The sequence below is a fragment of the Talaromyces amestolkiae genome (genome assembly GCF_001896365.1).
Source record: "Talaromyces amestolkiae strain CIB chromosome Unknown scaffold15.1, whole genome shotgun sequence".
Classification (NCBI taxonomy): Eukaryota; Fungi; Ascomycota; class Eurotiomycetes; order Eurotiales; family Trichocomaceae; genus Talaromyces; species Talaromyces amestolkiae.
Window position 1 is genome coordinate 763,562 of NW_024468051.1, and position 23,293 is coordinate 786,854.

Genomic DNA, 23,293 nt, shown 5'->3' on the forward strand with positions numbered 1-23,293 from the left:
ACAGTAAGAGTCGTGGCACTGGGATTGAGCGGCCGAGACTGTTTTAAACCTGGGGGAACCGGCTACTCCTATTATTAAAGTAGGTGACAGGGGATATGCCATCATTCGAGCAGAAACGAAAAGCTGCAGAAACAAGCTGGCATCTCTGGACTGGTTGGACTGGGTTGGATTGGGTTGGGGGGAAGGGCAGTCAGGTCTCATGTCACCACCACAGAGAGCAGCCATGCATGCTGGCCTGACTTAATTACATTCGACGTGCAGCAGTAAGCGGATCCTGGGTTACTGTCGAATAATGGCGGGKTTTKGGAGCTGGCCTCTCAGGCGTTGGAAGACCACCCACACTGGAGTCACATGACCGAAATCGACCCGGGAAGATCAGGAGCATCATGCAGCCACAGGCACCGGCTGGAACTGTATCAGGCGAGAGAGAGCAAATTGACGAGGTCTGGCGGCGCAGAGATCAAGCGGAGGGGGGAAACGATTGGAGGTTGTGAAGAACGGGAGCCCTGCAGGAGCGAGCAGGCAGGTGCACGGCCCGGCGGTTAGCTAGTCTCCCTAGTCCCCCCCTTCGAAGTACCTAGACTCTCTAGACTCCCCCGCCCATTCATTAGTGTCTCCCTCACAAAACACACCCACCAACCATCGCGTCCTCGTCGTCCCCCGTCAGAACAAGTCCCATGGTCCCGATCTTTAATTGCGCCGTGCATTGCTCTCAGTGGTCCCCGTTGCCGCCTCCGTCCGCGACATCAGAGCCAGCTGCCGGATTCTGCAGGACAGCCAGAAACAGATGCCTATGGATCAGGCCTATGGATCAGCATGGACGTCGGAGAAAAGTCTTAAAGGCCACTTGCGAGTGCACCAAGTAGCTAGTCTGTGATATGGACGAGCCAATGACGTTGGAATATTGATGTTTCCGTGGATATCGTTACTCGCTGTGCACTCATGCTCACCGGCGCGCAATTCAGATTGCCAATCCTGTCATACGGTGATAGTTACGCCTCGGGAAGATCTAGGTGTCATCCCGACATGGACATTCATATCCGCTTGATTGGATACGGACTGCTTAGCATGCTGAGCAGATCATCTTGGTGATGCTATTTGGCTTCTCTACCTTCCCCCATAATGTCACTTACGTGGCACAATCACCACCACTGAATCAATGGTTTGAGGCCAGGTGCTACTGATACAAATTCGGCCTGTCAGTGCAGTKCCGAAGCCCGTTAAAGATTGCTACCCGCACTCTTCATTCGACGTTGTCGAATGTCGGTGCTACTGATCTTGGACTCGAAGCTACTGGCTGACGTATCCGCCACCTCCTGTGCTTCTCCCGCTTGCAAGACACCAACTTCAAACACCTCTAACGATGCCCATCCTTTTTTGTTTCGTTCTGTGTTCACAGCCTGTCCACCTGATCGTGTCTCTGCTGACACAATCAAAGCACTAAACACTTCCTCCGTAATCGTTGGTCCGAACGGATCATCAATCTGTACCAACCGCACAGTTATATCTGGCGCAACCTGAAACGAAACCTGCTTGCCATTTGGGCCTGGTTGTTCGGTGCGCGTGAGATCAGCAGACGAAGTCTCCGGAGGATTAAAATCGACGATGGCTCGTAGAAATGCCGCTGTTGCTTGCATTCTCTGTTCCCAGCTCTCCAGATACTCTGCAAACTTTTTGTTCACGAGCATCTGATCACCGGTTATCCCGACTGCGAGCATCTTTTGATCTCTCCTAATGTCTAGTGCTAATGCGGTGGCCGTGAGCAATAACTTATGTCCAAGATGGAGATGATCGAACGTTCCGCCGACAATGACTGCGGCATGGCTTTTAGATCGTTCATCGTCGGGGCTTATGACTGTCTCTGCTGTGCTAGATATAGTGCCCGCAGGTAGTTTAGTATTAGCGATGGTGACCCCATGTATTGACAGCGCGGCTCCTAAAAGCTCTCCCTCGGTTGTGCTCGGAATATAGACATGATCCCAGGGTCTTTTGGAAGCTGCTAATGTCTTGAAGTCAATGACTGGCCCTTGGGTTCTCTTCCATTCCTCGGTCTGCTCATATTCTGCGTTGTCCACAAAGAAGACACGGACGTCAACACCTCCTGGTGCATCCAGCTCTACATCCTTTTCGGCGCTGACAGCTCCCACCAGCGTATAAAAGTTGGCCAGAAGTTTCTGAATACTTGCAAAGGCCTTTGTTCGAGGGTGGTATTGAGCGGACAGTAGTTGAGGAATGACTAGAGCAACATCAAGCTTATGAATATCGCTAGACGCGTTCAGTTGCGCAATGCTTGAGAATATATGCGACAAGGCCGGCCCATAGACCTCCTTCAACTGGCGCACTGCGGGGGAGGGCGGGGGCGGAAGCAGCAGAAGACTATACAGAGCAGCCATGATTGCCAACTCAGATCACCCTTTCGTATCAATTTTGAGAGATGTGTATATAAGACTGAATCAAGAGAATATTGAAAAACGAAGCTGATGGAAAGAGAAAGGAAGCCAAAAGAAGAAGGAGCGGCTGAATAAGCCGAACGCTGACCGCTGGTTGGCTGCGGCGGGCGGCCGAGCGAGAACGCGGGGACGCCCAAGCCTTAAGCCTTAAGCTCCTTACACAACTTTTCAAAGACAGTTGAGCATCTCAATTCTTGATATACACCATGGACGCATAAGACCCATGGTGTGCTAGAACGATTGATCTACAAGCGGCTTAAGCTCTTGGTGTCTCGGAGCTCCGCGGTGTCTTTCTCATGCGACTCGATCACGGCGTTAAACTGACTGACCGTTGACACTCTTTCCATCACCTCCCACACAGCTCTACGCGCTCGCCAAAATGTCTAATCCTCCAACCCAGCAACAGTACGAGACGCCCAGGCGGCCGGCACCATTCACTCGTCAGTCGGAAGAGCTCCATATTCCTCTGTCTGGCACCACCGTCCCTTCGAATGCCCCTCGATACTCGACAGGTCCAGACGCTGGCCATGTTCCTCCTGCGATAAGCATTCAACAGTCGACACCGCAGCATTCTCAATATGGCTCAGGAACCAGTGCACTTCCCGGCGCCTTGCAGCCCGGAAACATGTCTGGTCGTCCAGCGCCCATAGCCACCAATACTGCCCCCTCCACTGTGCCGACCCTACCTCCGCCAACCTCGCAACCACAAGCGACGACGCCGTCTCGATCAGGAACCGTCGGCCATACACACGTCCATTCGAGATCAAGTCCTGCAGGATTTGACCAGCCTAGGTATAAGCAATATGGAACCACGCCGGAAAGCGCAAAGTACGCGTCTCCGCCAGGCGGCTTCGCACCACATACGCCTTCAGGTGCCAAATATTCGCCGTTGGGTCTTGCAGATATAAGGCCACCTAGTGATTCCCTACTGATGGATCATCCAATGACACCGGGGTCTTTTCCAGCTTTCAATAATGACATTCAAATACCCACCAACAGCAATTATGTCGCTCCGTGGCCGATATATGCGGTTGACTGGTGCAAGTGGCCTACGTCGACGGCAAGCTCTTTTGCTGGAAAGGTGGCTATTGGAAGTTATCTTGAAGATAGCCACAATTATGTACGTAGTTTCATCTTCTACTGTGTGATAATAAGCTAACTGGATAGATTCAAATCATTGACACCCATCGCAAACAACCCGAGGCCGATACCCCAGACGTGGCCTCAGGAGACGTTGAGCTAGAGTATGTCAAGACGGCAGAGGCAACGCATTCATACCCGGTTACGAGAATATTATGGGAGCCCCCTTCTTCCCAGAAGCAATCAACAGACTTGCTTGCGACATCGGGCGACCACCTCCGTTTATGGTCATTGCCAAACTCCCAGATTGTACAGACTACAAACTCGATAAACAATCGAAACCAGGGCCCATCGCCAGCAAAGTTGTCTCCACTAGCTCTTTTGTCCAATTCAAAATCACCAGAACACACGGCGCCTATCACTTCGCTAGATTGGAATATACTCTCGCCGAGTCTGATTATCACTTCCAGTATCGACACGACATGCACGATCTGGGACATTCCAACCTTGACTGCCAAGACACAGCTCATTGCGCACGACAAGGAAGTGTACGACGTACGCTTTTGTGCGAATAGTGTTGATGTTTTCGTCAGTTGCGGTGCGGACGGCAGTGTGCGTATGTTTGATCTGCGGAGCTTGGAACATAGTACTATCATATACGAGCCGTCGGAAAAGAACGAAAAGCGTAAGTCTCTTCCTCTTCCTGCAAATATGCAAGGAAATTCCAATGAATACTAACATATCACAGTCATGAGCCCCGGAGGCTCCAGCCCTGGACACTCTTCAGCATGGCCTCCACCCCTACTGCGGATTGCCAGTAAGTCTTTCTTCATATCGACTTCAACAAACACCACTAACTCTCCACTCAGCATCGCCCCACGACGCCCACCTCCTCGCAACATTCTCCCAAGACTCCAACCTAATCCGCATCCTCGACGTACGCCAACCAGGGCAAGCCCTCGTCGAACTCCGCGGCCATTCCGCCTCCGTAAACTGCATCGAATGGTCCCCAAGTCGTCGCGGCACACTCGCCTCCGGAGGCGACGACTGTTGCGTGCTCGTCTGGGACCTTTTGAACCAACACAACGCCGCTCAAATCCCTCAACAACAACACCAACAATCTACCCCTGCTCTGCCCACCCCCGCCCCAGCAGCTCCCGGTGCCGCAGGAGCAGCAGCAGCCGCCCCATCAACAACTGAACGCGGTCCCGCAGCAGCATGGCAATGCGACTACGAAGTCTCAAACATTTCCTGGTCACCTCAGGGATCATCTCAAAACTCGCGTGACTGGCTCGGCGTCTGTGGTGGGAAGGGGKTTTGGGGTGTCGCCATGTAGATATCTCTCTCTTTTTCTCTTTCTTTGCGTCTTCCATCATAACGAGCGCTTTCAACTATTTTCTTTATTATGTTCGTTGATTCTGTTTTCATTTATTATATCTCTTCGCATACATGCATTTGGCCCAAGAATTAACGTTTTCCCCTTCTCAAAAATATATCCGTTTCAGTTTATCGTGTCTAGACTCAGAATAAATGGCATCAGATTATGTACTGAAGTGGTTATATTTATACTCGAATCTACATGTATATGGATATAAATATATACATCGATAATGAACGCTAGCTATGTAGTGCAAACAGGAGAATATCCGCTATGAGTAATACAGACATATGAAAAATAAGACCCCATGACCGATTATGCAAGGTAATTTTGAGCAGCCACTAGCTCGAGGGAGGTAGTGAGTGAGTATAGTGTACAGAGAAATGAGAGAGAAGGATCGTTGATGTTGAAACGGGGGGATTTATCGAGATACATCAAATTTGGCAAGTAGTTCACTCTCCAATTGACGTGCAAACCTGACGCTAGGAACGTCCACAGCGCGCMAAAAGATGTCCGMAAGCCAAAGGGCGATGGGGAGACAGATGCTCCATCCGATCGCAGCCCCGAAGAGGAATTGAAACGACGTTTCGCGGCCGGTGATTTGCCAGATATTGTGCATCAGGGTATAGCCTAGTCCATGCAGAATAGGTCCATGGACAATGTAGAAGGCGTAAGAGATTTGTCCGAGATATTGAGATAGTGGGTTCACGAAGATCTTTTGGATAGTCTTCGAGTTGTTGATGCTGGCGACGATCAGCACGGCGCCGAGGGTTTGTGGGAAACGGTGAGGTTCTGGATACGTTTTTGGGGTTATGCGAGCAAGCCACACATATCCTGGAGTGTATACTCCGCCGATATTTGGTGATGAGCCCATGTATAGCCCCAAGATGAAAACGCCTATCCAGATGGCCTTATGTCGTCGCTGAAAGAAATTCTGGATGGGGGCTGTGTGTACAAGTTTTTCCAAATCCGACGGCATGGGCATAGATGCGGATTTAGTCGTACTAGTAGTGTTGTTCCAGATTCCGTTTTCAAGGTCGATCTCAGCAAGTATCAAACCACTCAAAAAAAGCACCACATCCCATCGTCCCCACCGTATGCAGAACCAAAGGGTCATAGCCTCTAATATTAGGCGCACCTTCGTTCTGAATCGACTGACTGCAAGAATTGTGACGAAAAGGACGATCGAACTTCGAAATTCGACGGGAATCGTCCACAGATGAGGGTTGTAGTTATTATAATACAGTCCCCAGTCCCAGAAATTCATTAATCGACATATTGTGTTATACCAGTCCCAAAACTGTATGTACGTTGATCGAAGAATAATCGGATGTTGTTCGTTCGTGCCGGTAATCGTTCGACTATTATCCACCACCCATCGGGAGTAGTTGTATAAACCTAGTCGAACCGCAACAAAGACGCAAAATAGCCCGACGATCGACGGAATGTACAGACGCAACCCACGCCGGAAAGTGGCCGAGGAAAGTACGGCAAAGGTCTGTTCAAACGACCCGCTGCGAATCGTCTTAAGAGGTCGGTAAGACAGAACGTAGCCGGAAATAACAAAGAAGATGGCGACCATGATATGCCCCGAAAAAATCATGTGGAGAAACGGTAGCTGATGTAGTCCAAAATACTGCTTGTTGAAGCCCCAGCCTATATGTGTATGCCATGTATACGTGAAAAGGAAGTGAAAGTTGAAGACGAGTAAACAAGCCCATCCTCGCAAACCATCCAACGCGGCGATATCGTGCGGCTTTTTCGGTTTGTTCGGTTCTCCGCCCGTGACGTGATGCTGCAAATAACTCGGTACTGTGAAGACCATAAATTGTGAAAAGATCCGCTCGGCGTACTCGGGAAGATCCTCATTTTGTTGCATCGTCAGCGACTGGGACCACGGCATAGATGAGTCAGAAGTGGCATGGCGAGGTGGGTGTTCTGCGTAGGGGCGATCGGCATCTTGTCGTCGCTCAAGCTCCGGGAGGCTGAATTCGAGGGATAGATTTCGCGGCATATCATGGGAGGGCGTAATGAGAGACGCCCTGCGTCTCACAGAGTCCCTAATCTGTGCAGTCATGGTACCAAGTCTGATTCAATTTGACTCAAATCTATCGAGCGAGCGACATGGATTATTGCATGCAAAGACTGGAGTTGTGACAGGATGAGAGGATCTCATCTGGCCTCAACTCCCTTGGAACAGTCCTCGGTTTGGCCGAGTCGTGAGGGGTTTGTATCCCTGTACAGATGTGAACGTTGGTCGGCGGTCACCAGGTGGGCGTTGATGTGGAGTGCCGGATACGTAGGTTGCAGCGGATTTTACAGAAGAGAGAGCAAGCTATGCAATGAGAATACAGAAGCGATGCGATGCAATGCGTATGATATGTGCAACAGTCAACATGAATATGTAGATAGTGAAGAGTGAAGAGAAGACAGGTATGTAGGATGCAACTTCCCCGGAGGCGCAAACTCGGCCGGCCAATGACCGCCTGGTGGACCGGCGCTAAGTAACGCCTGCCGCGGTCTGGGCTGGGCCTCACTGCCTCACTCACATGGCTCCTTATTACTCCCTGCATACGGAGTAAATAATATCTCGGAGCACAGAGGATGTGTCTACTTTCGACTCTATTGATCAAGCATATCAGTTTATCAATAGCGCACTCATCCATAGCAGGTGCCTGAGAAATACGAACTGTCTCACTCTCTGGATGCCAAGTCGCCAAGGCTATGTACGCGCAATACGTATTCAGTACTTATTCTTGCATCTGAAATTCCCCTGCTCTTGACGGATTATGTGGCCGGTCGTATACATAATTATTAATTCCTGCTATAGCTTGAGTAAAATAAAGACTGCACATATTTGCTATTTATCGATCTCGCAACCTACCAAAGAAGGTACAGCTAATCTAGGATCACATAAACCGAGATGGCGGCGGCCATAAGCGGTCGGGCTTCTAATAGCTATTCGATAAGCAAGTTATTGTATTACTAGTGGCAGTGCTGTTTTTCTGTGCTGTAGCTTTGGAAACTAGTTCAGTCATGCTCAATCATATATGCTTGTCGACAGTGGAAGTCCTCTTCATCTGGAGGAGGGCGATCAGTGATCAGTCTGTTAGGGACTCAGGGTCTGCAATTGCGCGGGGATAGAGTGCCCGCGTCTCGTCATCTATAAAGAAAGGGGTAGTGTCTCTGGTGATCGTGATAGCTCCATCGAATAGAGAAATCATAGTTTAGAAGTGTAACTACATATAAAACACCTTAGTTTTGTAGTGTGGGCGCCTGAGATGGCTGCAGAGAGTTAGCCGGAAGCAGAACCAGCACCTGACTAATCCAGTCACATGACTAGTTCAATGTACTCAGGCTTCTGCATGCAAGACAGCACGTGATCTGATACTATCTTCTTATGACACCGAGGTCCGGATCTATAATTCTATAGAAGAACAGGCCTTGAGCGATCCACAGACAATGTGGTAAAGATTACTCTGTTATAAGGCAGAGATAGGGCTGTTGGGTCTAAAAATCTACAAAAATAAAGAGAGCTTCTCATTGGCTGCGTGTCGGGCTGCCGTAGTTCGCTCCTGCTGTATTCGGGGAAGCGAGAGCAAGACCTGCAAAAATCTAGAAACCGCTGCTCAAGGCTGTATAACACTCTCATAATCGTTGTTTCCACAGCAGGGTCCTGCAGTTCGTTTCAGTATTGCGGAGCGGCCTTTTTGTCATCGACGGATACATGGTCGCGCTTACCGACGTCCACTGCGCATGAACTCCCCGATCCCAAAATCTTCAAAGACGCGCATTCGCCTTTCTACCGTCACCGCTGTCCACAACCAACCCCAACCAGCGTACACGCCGTTATCAAAATGTGCCTGGCGGTCATCTGCTGTTGAAAATTGAACTTTGAACCCGTGATTGGATATTGATGAGCCATCCCTGGGGCTGGCAGTCCCGTCGCCTTCGCCATGGATTTGCGCAACATCATGAACAATGATGCCAGCGGTGCTGCGAAACCTCCCCCTCCACCTCCATCACTCCAGCAGTCCCCTCTGCGACAAAACTCAGAACCGGTCACCACTCCGCGACCAAGCGAATACGCAACGTCCGGTCCATCGTATCAATCAAATCATTTCGCGCGCCCGCAACCTCCCTCGTTACAGCCAACTCAACACTCTCCCAGCGCATCCTCAGCGTACAGTTCAACCCGCTCTCCGTTTCAATACAACTCAAACTTACCTTCGAATGGTGGACCTCCTTCTCACTACGCTCAGAGTCCTCCTCCACAAACATACCAGTCTCGAGAATCTAACCCGCTTACTCCGGCTAGCCCTGCGGTTTACACACAACCATCGTTAGCTTCCCCATATACACCACAGACAAACTCGGCAACTCAACAACAGCAGAAACAGCAACAATCTTATTTCAATCAATACCCTGTGCCTCAACCAGCTCATTCTACTCCCGGCCCTCAGTCTAATTTCACTTACCCGCCTCACGCCAGCGAAAGTCCTCGTCCAGTAAATGCTCAACGACCACTTCAACCTCAGCACATATCTCCTCCTCCACCACAACGTTCTCAGCCCAGCACACCGCTAGGTCCGCCTGCTGGTCCATATCAACGTCCCCCGTCTCAGTCTGCACGACCTCCATCAGCGGGAGAAGGTACGCCAGCTCAAGCAGCAAATACATGGAGTCCTCACGATTCACTTGCAGTTGAACAAAGAACGGGCTATCCACAGATATATCCAGCCGGTCCTGCACTACCCAGAGAAGTGAGACAGGCAGAAAGGCCTAGTCAAAGCCAATACCCACCAGACTCTGACAGGGAAAGGAGTGTTAGCATTAGTCCCAAAACCATTGTCTCCCGACAGAGTCTATCTCAGGACCGAGACCCTATTGCACCTCATCGCACCAGTATAGAAGACGATCGCTGGCGTCAGAGCCCTTCTGGCAGCCACTCTCACAGCAGCTCTGTTGCAGAACACAAGTMCCCACCACMCCCGCCTCAGCAGGACTTTCCTCAGCGCCCACAAACGATGCAGATGAGCAGCTCCCCAATAGCACGAGACACACCCTCCCGCGAGCCTTCGGCCGTTCATAGTCAAACCGTCAAAACAGAAATATCAGAACCGTCTGAGATCTCAGGACGACCACCCAAACGGAAGAAGGTGCGATATACTGAGCCTCCGATCTATGCTCGAAGAGTGCCTAGAGCTGGAAAAGGCCCAATCATTTCCAGTCCGAGGCCAGTCATTCCAAAACATTCACCTGCGCGCTTCGCCGCCCCGTCGCGCGCGACATCTGTGCAACGATCTGTGGCGTCGCCGTCTAGGTCAATTCAAACCCCTGCGCGACCACCTCCTGTCAACGGTACTACTCCTCTTAACAACCGCCCTGTTCCTCCGCCGCAGCCACAACCTACGTACGGACTGCTGGGACCTTGGGAGCCATCAATTTCTGGAAAGATTCCATACGAAGAGATTACAAAGACTGTCTGTGATTTCCTTTTTAAAGAAGTTGTCCTCAAGAATGATATTGCTGCTGGTGCTGCTGGTGCTGCGGCAACAGGATCGGCGGCAATGCTGGAAATTGAGGCCAAATTAGGACGAATAATGGATAAGGACCGACAAGGACGCCTACGTCTACCTGTTATGAGTGAATGCATACTCCAAACGGAAGGCTCAGGATACCGCACTGCGTTTGAGAGTTCTATGAGTCTGGTAAGTCTTGGTATGAACTAATGCATTATTTACTTTCGAACTAACAGTTTCTAGGCACAACATCAGGCCATGAATAATTTCCTAAACGAAGCTGTGAAGGCTTCAATGCCTCAAGCCGGGCTCAATCGGATTCCTCTTTCATATGCTCACAAAAGAGAACGCGATACCTTTTACGAAGTACCGCCCCATGAGCTACCTCCGCTCATCCAAAACTACATGAATCCCCGACACAAGCCTAAAGTTCGAGTGACTACCGATCAGAAAACTGGCGAGATTTTGGCAAAGATCATTAAATGCCGGTTGGCAGACTTAGATGTTTATAGTCCTCAGACGAACGTCGATTGGCGAATCTCTGTCAATATCGAAATGAACTATGATCGCGACGTGCGCAATTTCCCGATTGCGGGCGGTGGTTCTCAAAGACCGGGTGGCGAGAGAATCAAGGATCGCATGAGTTACCGCCATTTAGCCTACCAGATAGATCTTACGCAGGTGGGGACAGCAGATGTAAGTTGCGTTTCTCATGCTAGTATCATCACTTGACTAACGACCTTTGGATAGAGCGCCATCAAGAAGGATTTCGAGCACGAGCTTGAAGTCGAGATCTCAGCGGCGGAGGTACGACGACAAGGGGAGCTTGCCAGGGAAGGGGACGCAAGAAATCAGTACGAAGAGCTTATCAAAGGCTTTGTCGATAACGTCCGATTCCTCGCTCGCGCTGTTCCGAATGCATGATATTCTCATCGTTGCACAAACCCTCTCATCCCCCTCATCTGATTCGGTGACAACCTTGAACGAATACGCCCAAAAACAAATTATCTCTTTTTTCTTTTTTATTCGAAAGCTTTCATACGGTCGGAACGAATTTCTTATCATTTCATCATAGAGTGCGGCTATCTGAACCCATACATGGCATGGGTTGCTTCTAAACCTCGCGTCTTGAAAGATTTTACCTTATGAGCGGTTTTTTTTTCTACATGTCTTCATATAATCATCTATTAATTTCCTCTCTTTTGGATTCTTTTCTATCTATTATCATGTGGGCATTGATGAGGGTTATCTAAATTTAATATGGTGTGTTATTTTTTGGTTCCTGCCCTCAGTTACAGGGGCAATGGAATGGAACAAAGGAACGAAAAGTTGACTATCTCAATCACGGATTCTCCGCCTTGATAATCATGTGTAGGTGCTTCTGAGCACATATAAAGCTTTTATCAGAGAAATAGACATCAAACGATAAATTCAAGTGCCCTCATGCATCTGAATTAGATTTTACACTGATCCAAAGATAGAACAACAGACCAAGTAACTAGCTATGTGAATGGAAAAAGTAAAAATACAACGGTTTTGAAACAATTCAAGTTGAGATAAAGACTACTCCGAATCATCCAAATACGTTGGATTATCATCCCCCATCGCACCTGGTGTAGCAGCCATAGCTGGCGTGGGCGCATCATACGGTAACCTGCTACCAACATTTAGGCTGGCACCGCCTCCGGCACCTGGTGTAGGAGCATTGAGAGCTCCGGGTGTAGGCGCACTTTCGGCCCAGCGGGGTGTGGATGCTGTGCCTGAAGCGCCTGGTGTAGGAGCAGTCGGGTATGCGCCGGGTGTGGGTGCTGAGTAGTCGCCTCCGGGTGTTGGAGCGTCGTATCGTCCTGTGTTGTGACCGGTGGCAGTGGAAGAAGGGGTATTGCCGCTGTTGGCGGTCCAGGCGGGTGTGCGACTGCCTGTTGTGGCTCCCCMGGCTGGTGTGCGAGATCCGGCTGCGAAGGCGTCGAAGCCACTGCCGCCGCTACCACCGCCGCTGCCTGAGTCGTAAGGTGTGCGGGCTCCACTGTTCCATGCTGGTGTTCGTCCGCCGCCCATTGCGCCGCCGTATGCTGTGCGAGATCCGTCGGCTTTCCAGGCTGGTGTGCGTGAGCCACTGGCTGCAGAGCCTCCCCAGGCAGGAGCTTTAGATAGTTAGTATCGAATTTGAATATTGCTATAAAAAGATGACGCTTACTTCTTGAAGACAAAGAGCCACCCCATGCTGGAGTCCTGGAGTCGAGGGAAGCCATGGGTGTTCGCGATCCAGACCAACTAGGCTGTGGTGGACCTCCGGGGCCTCCAGGCACACGAGGTCTACCCCCACGACCCATGTCGATGGTCTGACCGGTTAGAGGACTTAAAAGATTTGTTAGCAAATGGATGAGTAGTATTGAGAACGAGATGAACTTACTCTTTGACAACAACACCAGTTCGAGGAACCATGACTTTCGTTCCTTTTGTGTGTAGCTCAACACGCACTAGGTCCTCGGTGGTCTCTCGAACGATACCAATAAGTCCTTTATAGCTGCCCTTTGTAATACCAACAGTCTTTCCAATGAGTCGATCTCGGCCTACTCGTGGAGGAGGCATAGCTCCCCCTTGCGGTGGGCGTTGCATGATAGCTGGGTTCATGCGAGACAAGTCAGGTCCTGTGGCGCGACCTCCCTTTGCTGACACAGTGACAACGTTCGAAGTGCGAACCACAATGACACCTGTGTTCTCGGCCTGAGCTTTATTATGCAGGAAAAGGAAAGATCTGTGAATGTGCATGATTACTCCACTCCGCTGTTCTCCGTACATCTCGCGCACTGTATCGCCATGTCGAATCTCTGCGCCATTGCGGTCTGTGGCTACAGCGTCTTTGCGCTTGGCGATTTTGGATGCTATTCGCGATGGCAGAACATTTCGGACAGAGCCATTCTGATCTATAACGCGCAGCGACTCGCGGTCGACTTGGATAATGCAAGCAACGGTAGTAGCACTGAATATTTGTTAAGTATGCATTTCCCAAAAAGAAAAGGCCTGGGACTACTTACTCAAGCTGGACAAGGTCATGCACGTCAAACGTTCCAAGCTTGCCATCAACACCAGACTCCGTCGAAAGTCTCAGATCCTTGCTGAAGACAGTAATTTCTTCCATACTCATATCACTGAGTATAGTAACACTATCGCCCTTGACTTGAACCACCATGCCCAGTTCATCCTGATAACGGCTACCGCCAATGACTTTGACGTGATCACCTTCACGGAATCGCTTTCTCAACGTTTTAATTGGTGCGTCTATTACTTGTCCCTTCATGTCGCCCTCTGTGACCTCCAATGTAATGATATCGCCTCTGGTCGCGACCGTCTTTCCGATTATGCCTTGTTGTTCACCCTTGTACACTTCGACTTGATCTCCAGGTCGATAAGCGTCTTCTGCAACGGTGTTCTTGAGTGTGTTGGCCAAAGACGCGAGATCGATATTTGCGGTGCCGTCCTCAGATCCTCGAGCAAACATGGTGACTTCCTCTAGACGAGGGTTAACGTTTGTCGTGATCAAATGCTGGATCTTCATCTCCTTAACAAGGAAACCATCAACGTATGTGTCGCCCATATAATTCCAAGACTTTCCACTCAAGTTCGATGTTCCCACTAGATGTCTGCCGTGCTTTTTGCTCGCTTCTGCCTCACTGAAGAGACGTTGGGGTGGGCGAGCGGCTGTATTGTTTGCGGCACCAAATCTCTTTCTCTTGGCGGCATCAACAGGTGCCGAAAGGTCTTCATTCAATCCGTAGTCAAGACGAGGAACAAGTCGCACAGTGACTTCCAAACCGTTTGTTTCGACTTCTTCAATCTGAGCAAGATCTCCTTGGTATTTGCCACGCTTGATCCGCACCCAGTCACCAGGGTTGAGCTCTTCAGATTTCTTGACTCGTAGAAGATCAGGCATTTCCTTAACGGGCACTAAGACCATCTTAGTCTTAGGATAGACGTCAAGAAGACCGTCAAGAGCTTCCATGACCTCTGCCTGTCTTCTCGCTTCAATATAAACGAAACCAGTCATTGTCTTTCCCCGCTCAAAGGCCGATATGATCTTCAATCCGTGGCGAGTACCGGGAGGCCGTTGTTCGATACGTTTCTGGATATTGAGCACTACATCTCGCTCTTTTCCTGGCTTGCAGCGAACACCCCAGATACTTGGATCGTCCACACTGGGAAGAAGCAGTCTCTTGGGAACGACGACCGAGTCTGTGGCGGCCATGCGATTACGTCCATATCGTTCTTTGAGTGCAGCCGCCTGCTTTTCAGCGTCCATGTGAGCCTCGAGCTCTCGTTGGCGATCAAGTTGCCTGTGTCTGCGGTCATCCAGCTCGGCGCCGACGGGGAGCGCATCGAGATCGTCGGGATGGGCTTCAGCGCCAAATCCATCGCCCATATCGTCTTCTTCATCTTCTGCTTCTTCGTCGTCGTCATCAACACCAGCTTCCTCTTCGAAGAAGGCATTGACACCGCCTCGCCTCCTGCGTTTTTTAGGACGACCCTGAACATAGCCATTAGATACCACACTGGGTAAGAACTCCTGGACCGAATGTAAACTTACCGAAACAGCATCCTCGTCATCTTCATCTTCATCTTCATCCTCTTCTTCGTCCTCCTCGTCTTCGGCCTGGTCCTCATCTCCTTCTTCGTCTTCATCACCTTTGCCTTCGCCCTCGGCTCTTTCATTGTCGTCCTCCGCGTCTTCGTCTACCTCGACTTCACGGCCTCGTCCGCGACCGGGTCTGGCGCCTTCCTCGTCGGAGTCGACAGCGGGCGCTGGGTTGAAGTCGTCGTCCTCCTCGTCGGAGCCGAAATCTTGATTGAGCACGTTATTTGACATGGTCGCGGTTGTTTGATAAGGTTTTTTTCACGATTGGTTCAGCGGAGCACCTGGAAAAGTAGCGAAATAGAAGGATAGTCAGAATGTATGTGGGTAAGGTATGGTCGTCAAGAACGTGTAGATCGAGAGGTGAACCGACTATTCGTGGGTAAGTCGCTGTGAGGATACGAAAGCCCACGCAGGTAATATTGAATCAAATCTTTGAAGAAAGCGACGAGAAACAAGACGACAGGTAAATGCGCAAAGTCCTTTGTCCAAACAAGCTGTTGGCGATCCTCAGGCCCAGCCACGAGTCTGGGAATCCTGCTCGCCTCCGATCTAAGTAGAGCTGTGTATTGAAACGGATTGTATGTCTTCAGTATTTATCTCAGTTCCGATCACAAACATACGAAGAGTGAGTCGTAACTGATACAATGGAAGAATTCGAACTGAAGGAAGGTTGTTCAAAATAAGTTGATTGAGGCTGTCTGGAATTAGTCTTAGCTCGACGGGCCAGATACCGCACTGCGCTTTTGGCTGGTCTGACCGGCCCTATGAACTACGTGCTTATGTAATCCATATACTCTTTTTATCGTCTTCTGCAACAATCTCACATATATGTTCTCTGCTAGCCCCAACTGAGAATATGAATACATAGAATCATGATAGAATAGGCAAATGGACCGGGATCTATATTGGATCCTGGATGGCATCAGTGCACGCTAAACCTTTGAGCTGAGTGCTCACCAATAATTTCTGAAATCAATCATATTCTAAGCCTCGCGGAATATGTATCACCATCACCGTTATCAATTTGCATATAGTCCACGCTACCGACCCTGGAAGAATGATCGAATTATCTGAAAGTGCATATGACGTAAACTCCTTGTGCCAGGCCAGCCGCAGGTTCCATGCCCTCTTTCCTTCCTGCCTCTATAATCTCAATGTCCGACTGGGCAAGATTTCAGCACTAGTCTGGGCGGCCAAAAATATCCACACTACTACAGCCAGACTAAGCCTACAAGCTGGCGCTCGCATCACAGCAGTTAAAGATGGTTTGCGTCCCATAACCTGGGCCGCGCGCGAGGGACACCCCGAGATCGTTTAACTGCTACTCGACACAGGCAAAGTGCAGATCGACTATCGCGGCCCACCACTCTACAAAACCGCATTATGCTGCGTAGTCAAACGCGGTGACGAAACTAGCATCCAAATGCTTCTGGCAGCAAAAGCAGATGTGAATAACCGTTCTATTGACAGCGCAACGCCTTTGATTGTGGCTGCGAAGCTGGGCCGTGAAGGTGTTGTGAGGCCGTTGATTGGGCATGGCAAGGCTTGGTATGATACGAGAGATGCAAATGGGTGTACGGCTCTGTTATACGCCGCTTCGGCAGGGTATGAGGGTATAGTCAGGCGATTGCTGGAGACTGGAAAGGTGGATGGTAATACTGCTGATTTTCACTGTCGATTACCATTGAGTCATACCGCTGAGAGGGGCTACGAAGAAATTTGTACACCTGCTTTTGAGGATGGGGGAGGCAAAGACCTATTATGGAGGTACAGTGGCGACTGGGGTGACGCCGTTGGCTTGTGCTGTGAAAGAGGGTCATGTAGGGATTGTGAAGATGTTGATGGATATCGGAGAGCCGATTTCGCATATCCCAGACCAGAATGGCCAGACAGCGTTGTCATTGGCTGAGGCTCAGGCTAATGCTGATATACTTAAGCTTCTTAAGCTGGAGGCAGATATTCTCTGAGTAGCTAAGCGTTGATGAAAAGAAATGTACATAAGAATATTTCACGGCTTGTTTKAATACTCACAACTCTTCATGCGTATCATGATTTTCCAATAAGTTTAATCACAGAAAAAGACCCTTGTGTCCCATCGTCCATCGATACACAGATAAGACTTCCTTCCTTAACGAGTGGATTTCTGTGTCCATCATTCCCGGATGCCGAGCATTATAGAGAACAGACCTCAACGTTTTTCGAAAAGTTTTCTAGAAATCTGTCAGATACTTGAAAACTGGATGAAAGAAGGTATTTACCTGAAAATCCGTGCTCAGGGTGACGATCGAGATCTCATGCGCTCGAATAATAACCTCGCAAGCATGCTCCACCGAGGGATTGTGGCCAATCTGAGGCATTCGCTCCGCAAACAGTAGTAGAATAAAGCTACCGTGAAAGAGATAAATACCCAATAAGTAGGACATAAATGACAGCTCAGGGTCAAGGTTTAGGATATTGGCTATTGCCTCGGCTGCGGCAATGGAATTTGAGGCGCACTCAGAGAACGCAGGTGATAATATCCAGTCGCCACTATCTTGAAGCATGGAGATAGCGTCCCAGTTCCCATAGAGTAGAACATACAAGACCTTGATTATATATCTCGCATACGCGACAACCAAGTCTGCTCGATTGGTCTGTGAAGGGAATGAAGCGGTGATAGAAGAAGGGTCCTCCAATGACTTAAGTGATTTGGAGAATCTTGTAAGGCTACAATCGCAACGGTCAAGAGCAAGCTTGATGGCTTTTAAAGTAGTCTCTTCGTCGCATTTCAGTCGTGGATGATGGCGCCAAAACCGAAAGTCAATAATATCGCCGAGGATGGCCATGATTGGGAGTAGATATTCAAACAAGCCTACCCCAGTAATCATAGTAGGCGGCCCATAGGAGCGTCGTGGTAGCGATTCCAGAGCGAAAATATCCAGTTTCTGCCAAATATGTTCTGGTAGGGGACTGAAAACTTCACATTCGGCGTCCAAGATGTGCAAAGACCGGTTGTGTGACAAGGCCAGATGTCTGTCCAATAGGTAGACTAGCCAGAAGGTTCGCCGCTGTTCTTCATGCTTTTCGGTCAATTTTCTAATGATAGACTGGTCAGTGTCGAAGTGAAGTGCAGTATTGTCTGATATCGATGGCTCTTTGTGAAGATTAAGATGCTTGACCAGGCCTACTGCTTTGTTCCACCATTTTATACAATCTGACTTGAACTCGCCGCCGGAGATGACAACAGCCAGAAGAACAAAGGCTAACACATCGTCCACTGTAGGGGTCGGCCCGGTGCTAAAGATTCGTCGCGGTCTGTTGCTACAGTCCGTGTCGAGATAGTTGTCTTCTAGTTCCCAGCCACCTACCCATGATTGTTAAATACACTCTCTGATCAGAACATCCGAGACTTACCATGCACACGATGCCAGTTGTCCATATCTCGCTCTCGTAACAACGATATGGTTAGACGATAGAGACGATGAGCCACCCGCTCGCGGGATCCAGGCAAATAGAATTGCCGGTCACCAGCTGTCTGAGCCACACACCAGAGCATTGCCGCGAGCAAAGCTGGGGATGTCAGTCGTGGTTCAGACGGGTGCAAAACAGCCGTTCTCCGCAACACTGGGGTCAGGACATACGGACTGTGATCGAAGCACGGATAACAGTCAGGTTCTGCGAAGAAGATATCCAATAGATCGCAAGCTGCATTTGGATCAAGAAACTCTGCTAAACTAGGTAAAAGAGGCTCCAAGCAAGGATAGCGACAAGAGGAAGAGTCTTTGGGGCTGAAAATTGCAAGTGCTGTCGTCGCACAAAGAGGGACCGAAAGGTTGATCGGAGGCAGAGCATCGATTCGCATAGAATGAGCATGGGACAAACTCGTCGTGATTGGAGTCGTTTGGTTAGGTGAGTCGACAGGGATAGTTGCATCGTCCTCAACTAGGTTTACGCTCTCTAAGTTCCAGCCGGGAGAAGGCCCAGCCTGTGAAGTCGATACCCTCCCCGTCTCACTCTCACAAGCAGCAAAGCCCTCTGATGATGGCGTCGGTGCCGAACGAATAAGGGAGGTTTGCAACCCGCTGTTGGATGGCGTCCCACAGGGACTTCGTCTAAATGACTTGGACTTACGACCTCTCTTTTTTGCTTCGCGGTTGTACTGGCATGGACATCCTACCGCTGGGCTAGATTTCAGACTTATACTCCGATGCCCGCAGAAGATAATGCGCACTCACCATAGCAGTGTCCACTACACAAGACGTTATTTTCCTAGTAGAAACAGCTTCATTTGCTCTAAGGAGCCAGGAAAGGAAATCATACCATGGATACCGGCCATCGCAGCGTGTACGGGACGCATTGCACTGGTCACAAGCCCGCAATACTCTTTTCGAATTCCGCGTCAGCAGTCGACGCTGGCCCTGATCTGGGCTTGACATGGCATCTGGAGTCATGTTGCGACGGGACGAGACATCATAAGCTACGAGACAAGAGACCTTTGAATTCAAGCTTCAAGCACTGGTAGTATTTTACAATGGGGATTGAAAGGGAGAATCTGGGGGAGCCCTGCAATTCACCCACGAGTAACATGCTCGCATACTCGAAACCAATCATATACGAGAACACAGACTGGGGAGCCTCGGGGCGGGGTATCCGTGCGGTGGGCTTCCCGAAAGATCTTCCCAACTCACCCCTCACCCCTGAGACTCGCCGACCCCAAACCCTGAATAATTTGGGACAATATTAGTCTGATATGATATACTCCACATATACCGAGCATATCCCCAGGATTCCTACATGAATAAGAGGGCTGATTTTGCGCAATCTGCGCACCTATGGTTTTGCTGTACACAGATATAAGGCGGTCCTTCTGATAGTCGGGCATAATAGGGTATCTTACGGCCTTGCTTGATTGTGGGTGACAGAGTCTTACTTTATCAACGGCAAAGAAGAGATGAACCACATCTACGATCACTAGGTATATGAAAGCATTCGCGCTTTTTGAAATCAGCAATTCACTGGAATTCATCGTTGTGAGGTGTAAATTGAGTTCAATGGCGACTTTGCGAGAATTTCAATGGGAGATATCCTCCAAATAGACCGTTCTGATTTGGATTTCAAAGGGGGACTGTTAAGCTACTGCCCAGAGAGTTCGTATCCACGAAGTAATCCCCGTACCTAGTTGTCGTTGAATGGCTGCCGAACTAGAGTACTTTCTATAACTACTACTTGGCCATCGGTAGAATTCGTAAATCAATTTTGCCTAATAAAAGTGCGAGATGCTATGGCTTCTCTTCTTTGGCGACGATTTGAGCGGTCTGTGACCATGATGATGATCAATACCTATTGGATGCAAGAAAAGTAATTACCCTAAAGCCCGGAAATTTCCCGATCCTGTCTATGCCAACCAACAATTGAACGATCTCAGTGTGATAATAAGAGACAATAGGGCCCCCCACAGTATGGTGCATTCATTTTTGATTTGATAACTGGAAGACATTTTCCCACCAATTGGAAAGTATAATCAGTCCTTAGATACTGTACGGACTAGGTGAGCCTGTGTTTAAGCTTTAAAAAGAAATCGACAATTGTACTAGCCATCTCTGGATGGAAACCCTTAAACTCCCTTCGGTCGTGCTGTTCTCAAAGAACTTTATATGCTTCTGCGCTGCGTGGCTGGATCCGGGTATAAAGAGGGCCTTGGCTTGATAGTATTTACCCTGTGGGTAATTTCCCCAGACCAGATCCTGCCCCCGGACAGCCATGATGGACCCTCCTCCCGTATATGGAATTGTGGCGCCGAATAGCTATGTGACTTTGGCTCGGACCTTTGGAGATGCTCTCCGCGAGATCATGCATCGTGTTTACATGTAGCATGTACCATGTAGCATGTAAGGGCACACAGGCCTATAAAGGTTACATCCTGCTCGTGCTTCCTTGCATTAGATCACAGCTGCCCGAACTATCTCGAGCCAAAATCGAAGCGCTACATCTTTTTGTCCCTTCTTCCAGTCTGTAAGACACGATGCCGACCAAAGGTTTTTGGAAAAAGAGATCTTTGCGCTCTCGCGATGATCAAACGAACAGACCCGAGGTCACATTGCGCGAGTCGTTGTACCCCATCGCGTTGGTCACCATCTTGTTCTTCCTCTGGGGTTTCTCTTATAGTCTGCTTGACACTCTGAACAAACATTTCCAAAACACGCTGCACATCACCAAGGCACGTTCATCCGGCCTTCAAGCTGCTTACTTTGGGTACTTTACCATCTCTTTCGTTTCCTCTACAATGATTAAAATCTGACCATCTTCCAGAGCTTATCCCCTGGCATCACTTGGTCATGCTGCTTGGATTCTGAGACGTTTTGGCTATCGTGCTGTCTTTATCTGGGGGTTGTTTCTATACGGTACGATCAACTCACCCTATCCGGGGCCAACTTACTTCTTCTAATACCTTGAAACAGGCGTCGGCGCTCTGCTTGCTATCCCTGCTATTAAGCATGAAAGCTTTGGAGGCTTCTGTGCTTGTATTTTCATTATCGGAAATGGTCTAGGATCCCTAGAGACAGCTGCAAACCCTTATATTACCAGTATGTCCGACTTCATCATGCTCCTGGACCTCCAGAAATTGATTTCTCTATCTGTTTAGTTTGCGGTCCTCCCAAGTACGCAGAGATCCGTATCAACATATCGCAGGCTTTCAATGGTGTTGGATCAGTCATCTCACCAGTGCTTGGTTCCTACGTATTCTTCGCTTTTGATGATGCGAAGGCTCTTCAAAATGTTCAATGGGTCTACACGGCCATCGCCATCTTCGTATTCATTTTAGCCGGTGTTTTTTTCATGTCCAGCATCCCCGAAATTACCGACGCAGACATGGCTTATCTGGCGAACGAGGCCCATACTAACGAAGACAGCAAACCATTCTGGAAGCAATACAAACTATTCCACGCTGCTTTTGCTCAGTTCTGTTACTGTGGTTCTCAAGTTGCTATTGCTGGGTAAATGCCTTTTTTATAATCAGAGAGACCTGACACTAATGCGAGAGCGCCTCTAGGTATTTCATAAACTACGTCACAGAAACACGAGCCAACACCAGCTCGGCAACCGCTTCCAACTTCCTGGCTGGAGCACAGGCAGCTTTTGCGGTGGGCCGGTTTGCTGGTGTAGGGCTGATGTACTTTTTACGACCTCGTTGGGTCTTCGGATTTTACATGCTAATGGTCATGGTTTTCCTCGCCCCTTCCATCACTCAGCGTGGAAATATCGGCATGAGCATGCTTTATGTCACCCTCTTCTTTGAGTCCATTTGTTTCCCTACCATCGTTGCGCTTGGTATGAAGGGCCTCGGTCGTTATACGAAGCGTGGTTCGGGTTTTATTGTTGCAGGTGTGCTCGGAGGTGCTTGGTACGTCACTTTCTAAGCCAACACCCTTTTCACTATATTCAATACTAATTAAATCCTGCTCTAGTGTTCCGCCCTTGACAGGTGTGACAGCCGACGCCTACAGTACCGGCACTGCCATGTTTGTGCCATTGATCTTCTTCGTTGGCTCTCTGTCTTATGCCATCTGCGTCAACTTCGTGCCTGCTTACGTGAACACCATGGATAAGCTTACCGAGACTGATCTAGGTCTACATGGACACCGTTCGGCGGACGAGGAGACTGTCAGTGGCACATTGGAGAACCAGGAGAAGAAAGCCGTTGTCATCGAGCAATTTGAATGAATACATTTTGGTCAATAGTGTCTGTACTTTGAGCCTCAAAGATTCATCGACACACAAGATAGTATAAGGAGGCCTCCTTTGTTTTAAGTTACTTTACAAATCTCTTTTTCCTTCTGTCGAGCTTAGAAAAATGAGAGAAAAATAGGATTCATCTATAAATCCCGCTTGGTAAATAAGGTATAAATCAATGTTGCTTGCTGGTCATTTCAAATAATTCCATTATATAATCAATATTCTCTAACTTAACTTATATATTTCTTTTGTTTCCAAGGTTGCTGTCATCTCCAATACCCTCTTAAGACAATTCGTTGTAGATAGAGACCGATATATTAACCTAGTTCCTATATCTGCTCACCTTGGAAAGAGTTGATGAAGTGCAGTTTGTACAAAGGTATCAGAGGGTCGGCACATGCACCAATTAATCCACCCTTGACAGAGAGCGTCAGAACCTTAATAGAGAGATTCATGGTTAATCCCGTTGGTTAATTTACGAGATTATCGTCTCGTCATCAATGAATCTATACCGGCA

The 23,293-nt window shown here is 49.1% G+C and overlaps 7 protein-coding genes across 7 annotated transcripts; 3 read left to right on the plus strand and 4 right to left on the minus strand.

Annotated features, from left to right (window-relative positions):
- Positions 1–1,220: 1,220 nt before the first annotated feature.
- Positions 1,221–2,393, minus strand: BHQ10_007480 (uncharacterized protein; the record flags this gene model as incomplete). Its single annotated transcript, XM_040880180.1, has 1 exon — positions 1,221–2,393. The coding sequence occupies one exon, from the start codon at positions 2,391–2,393 to the stop codon at positions 1,221–1,223; it is 1,173 nt and encodes a 390-aa protein (XP_040735983.1).
- A 436-nt stretch (positions 2,394–2,829) lies between these two features.
- BHQ10_007481 (uncharacterized protein) lies at positions 2,830–4,866 on the plus strand (the record flags this gene model as incomplete). Its single annotated transcript, XM_040880181.1, has 4 exons — positions 2,830–3,570; positions 3,618–4,215; positions 4,279–4,347; positions 4,400–4,866. 4 exons carry the CDS (start codon positions 2,830–2,832, stop codon positions 4,864–4,866), a joined length of 1,875 nt encoding a protein of 624 aa, XP_040735984.1.
- Positions 4,867–5,329: 463 nt separating this feature from the next.
- Positions 5,330–6,985, minus strand: BHQ10_007482 (uncharacterized protein; the record flags this gene model as incomplete). Its single annotated transcript, XM_040880182.1, has 1 exon — positions 5,330–6,985. One exon carries the CDS (start codon positions 6,983–6,985, stop codon positions 5,330–5,332), a length of 1,656 nt encoding a protein of 551 aa, XP_040735985.1.
- Positions 6,986–8,864: 1,879 nt separating this feature from the next.
- Positions 8,865–11,354, plus strand: BHQ10_007483 (uncharacterized protein; the record flags this gene model as incomplete). Its single annotated transcript, XM_040880183.1, has 3 exons — positions 8,865–10,619; positions 10,674–11,126; positions 11,181–11,354. 3 exons carry the CDS (start codon positions 8,865–8,867, stop codon positions 11,352–11,354), a joined length of 2,382 nt encoding a protein of 793 aa, XP_040735986.1.
- Positions 11,355–11,993: 639 nt separating this feature from the next.
- BHQ10_007484 (uncharacterized protein) lies at positions 11,994–15,294 on the minus strand (the record flags this gene model as incomplete). The annotated part of the gene is made up of 5 exons (XM_040880184.1): positions 11,994–12,574; positions 12,628–12,788; positions 12,844–13,413; positions 13,469–14,955; positions 15,016–15,294. 5 exons carry the CDS (start codon positions 15,292–15,294, stop codon positions 11,994–11,996), a joined length of 3,078 nt encoding a protein of 1,025 aa, XP_040735987.1.
- Positions 15,295–17,273: 1,979 nt separating this feature from the next.
- BHQ10_007485 (uncharacterized protein) lies at positions 17,274–18,753 on the minus strand (the record flags this gene model as incomplete). The annotated part of the gene is made up of 3 exons (XM_040880185.1): positions 17,274–18,406; positions 18,457–18,612; positions 18,684–18,753. 3 exons carry the CDS (start codon positions 18,751–18,753, stop codon positions 17,274–17,276), a joined length of 1,359 nt encoding a protein of 452 aa, XP_040735988.1.
- A 2,311-nt stretch (positions 18,754–21,064) lies between these two features.
- BHQ10_007486 (uncharacterized protein) lies at positions 21,065–22,764 on the plus strand (the record flags this gene model as incomplete). The annotated part of the gene is made up of 6 exons (XM_040880186.1): positions 21,065–21,294; positions 21,352–21,443; positions 21,501–21,626; positions 21,686–22,037; positions 22,094–22,444; positions 22,509–22,764. 6 exons carry the CDS (start codon positions 21,065–21,067, stop codon positions 22,762–22,764), a joined length of 1,407 nt encoding a protein of 468 aa, XP_040735989.1.
- Positions 22,765–23,293: the final 529 nt, after the last annotated feature.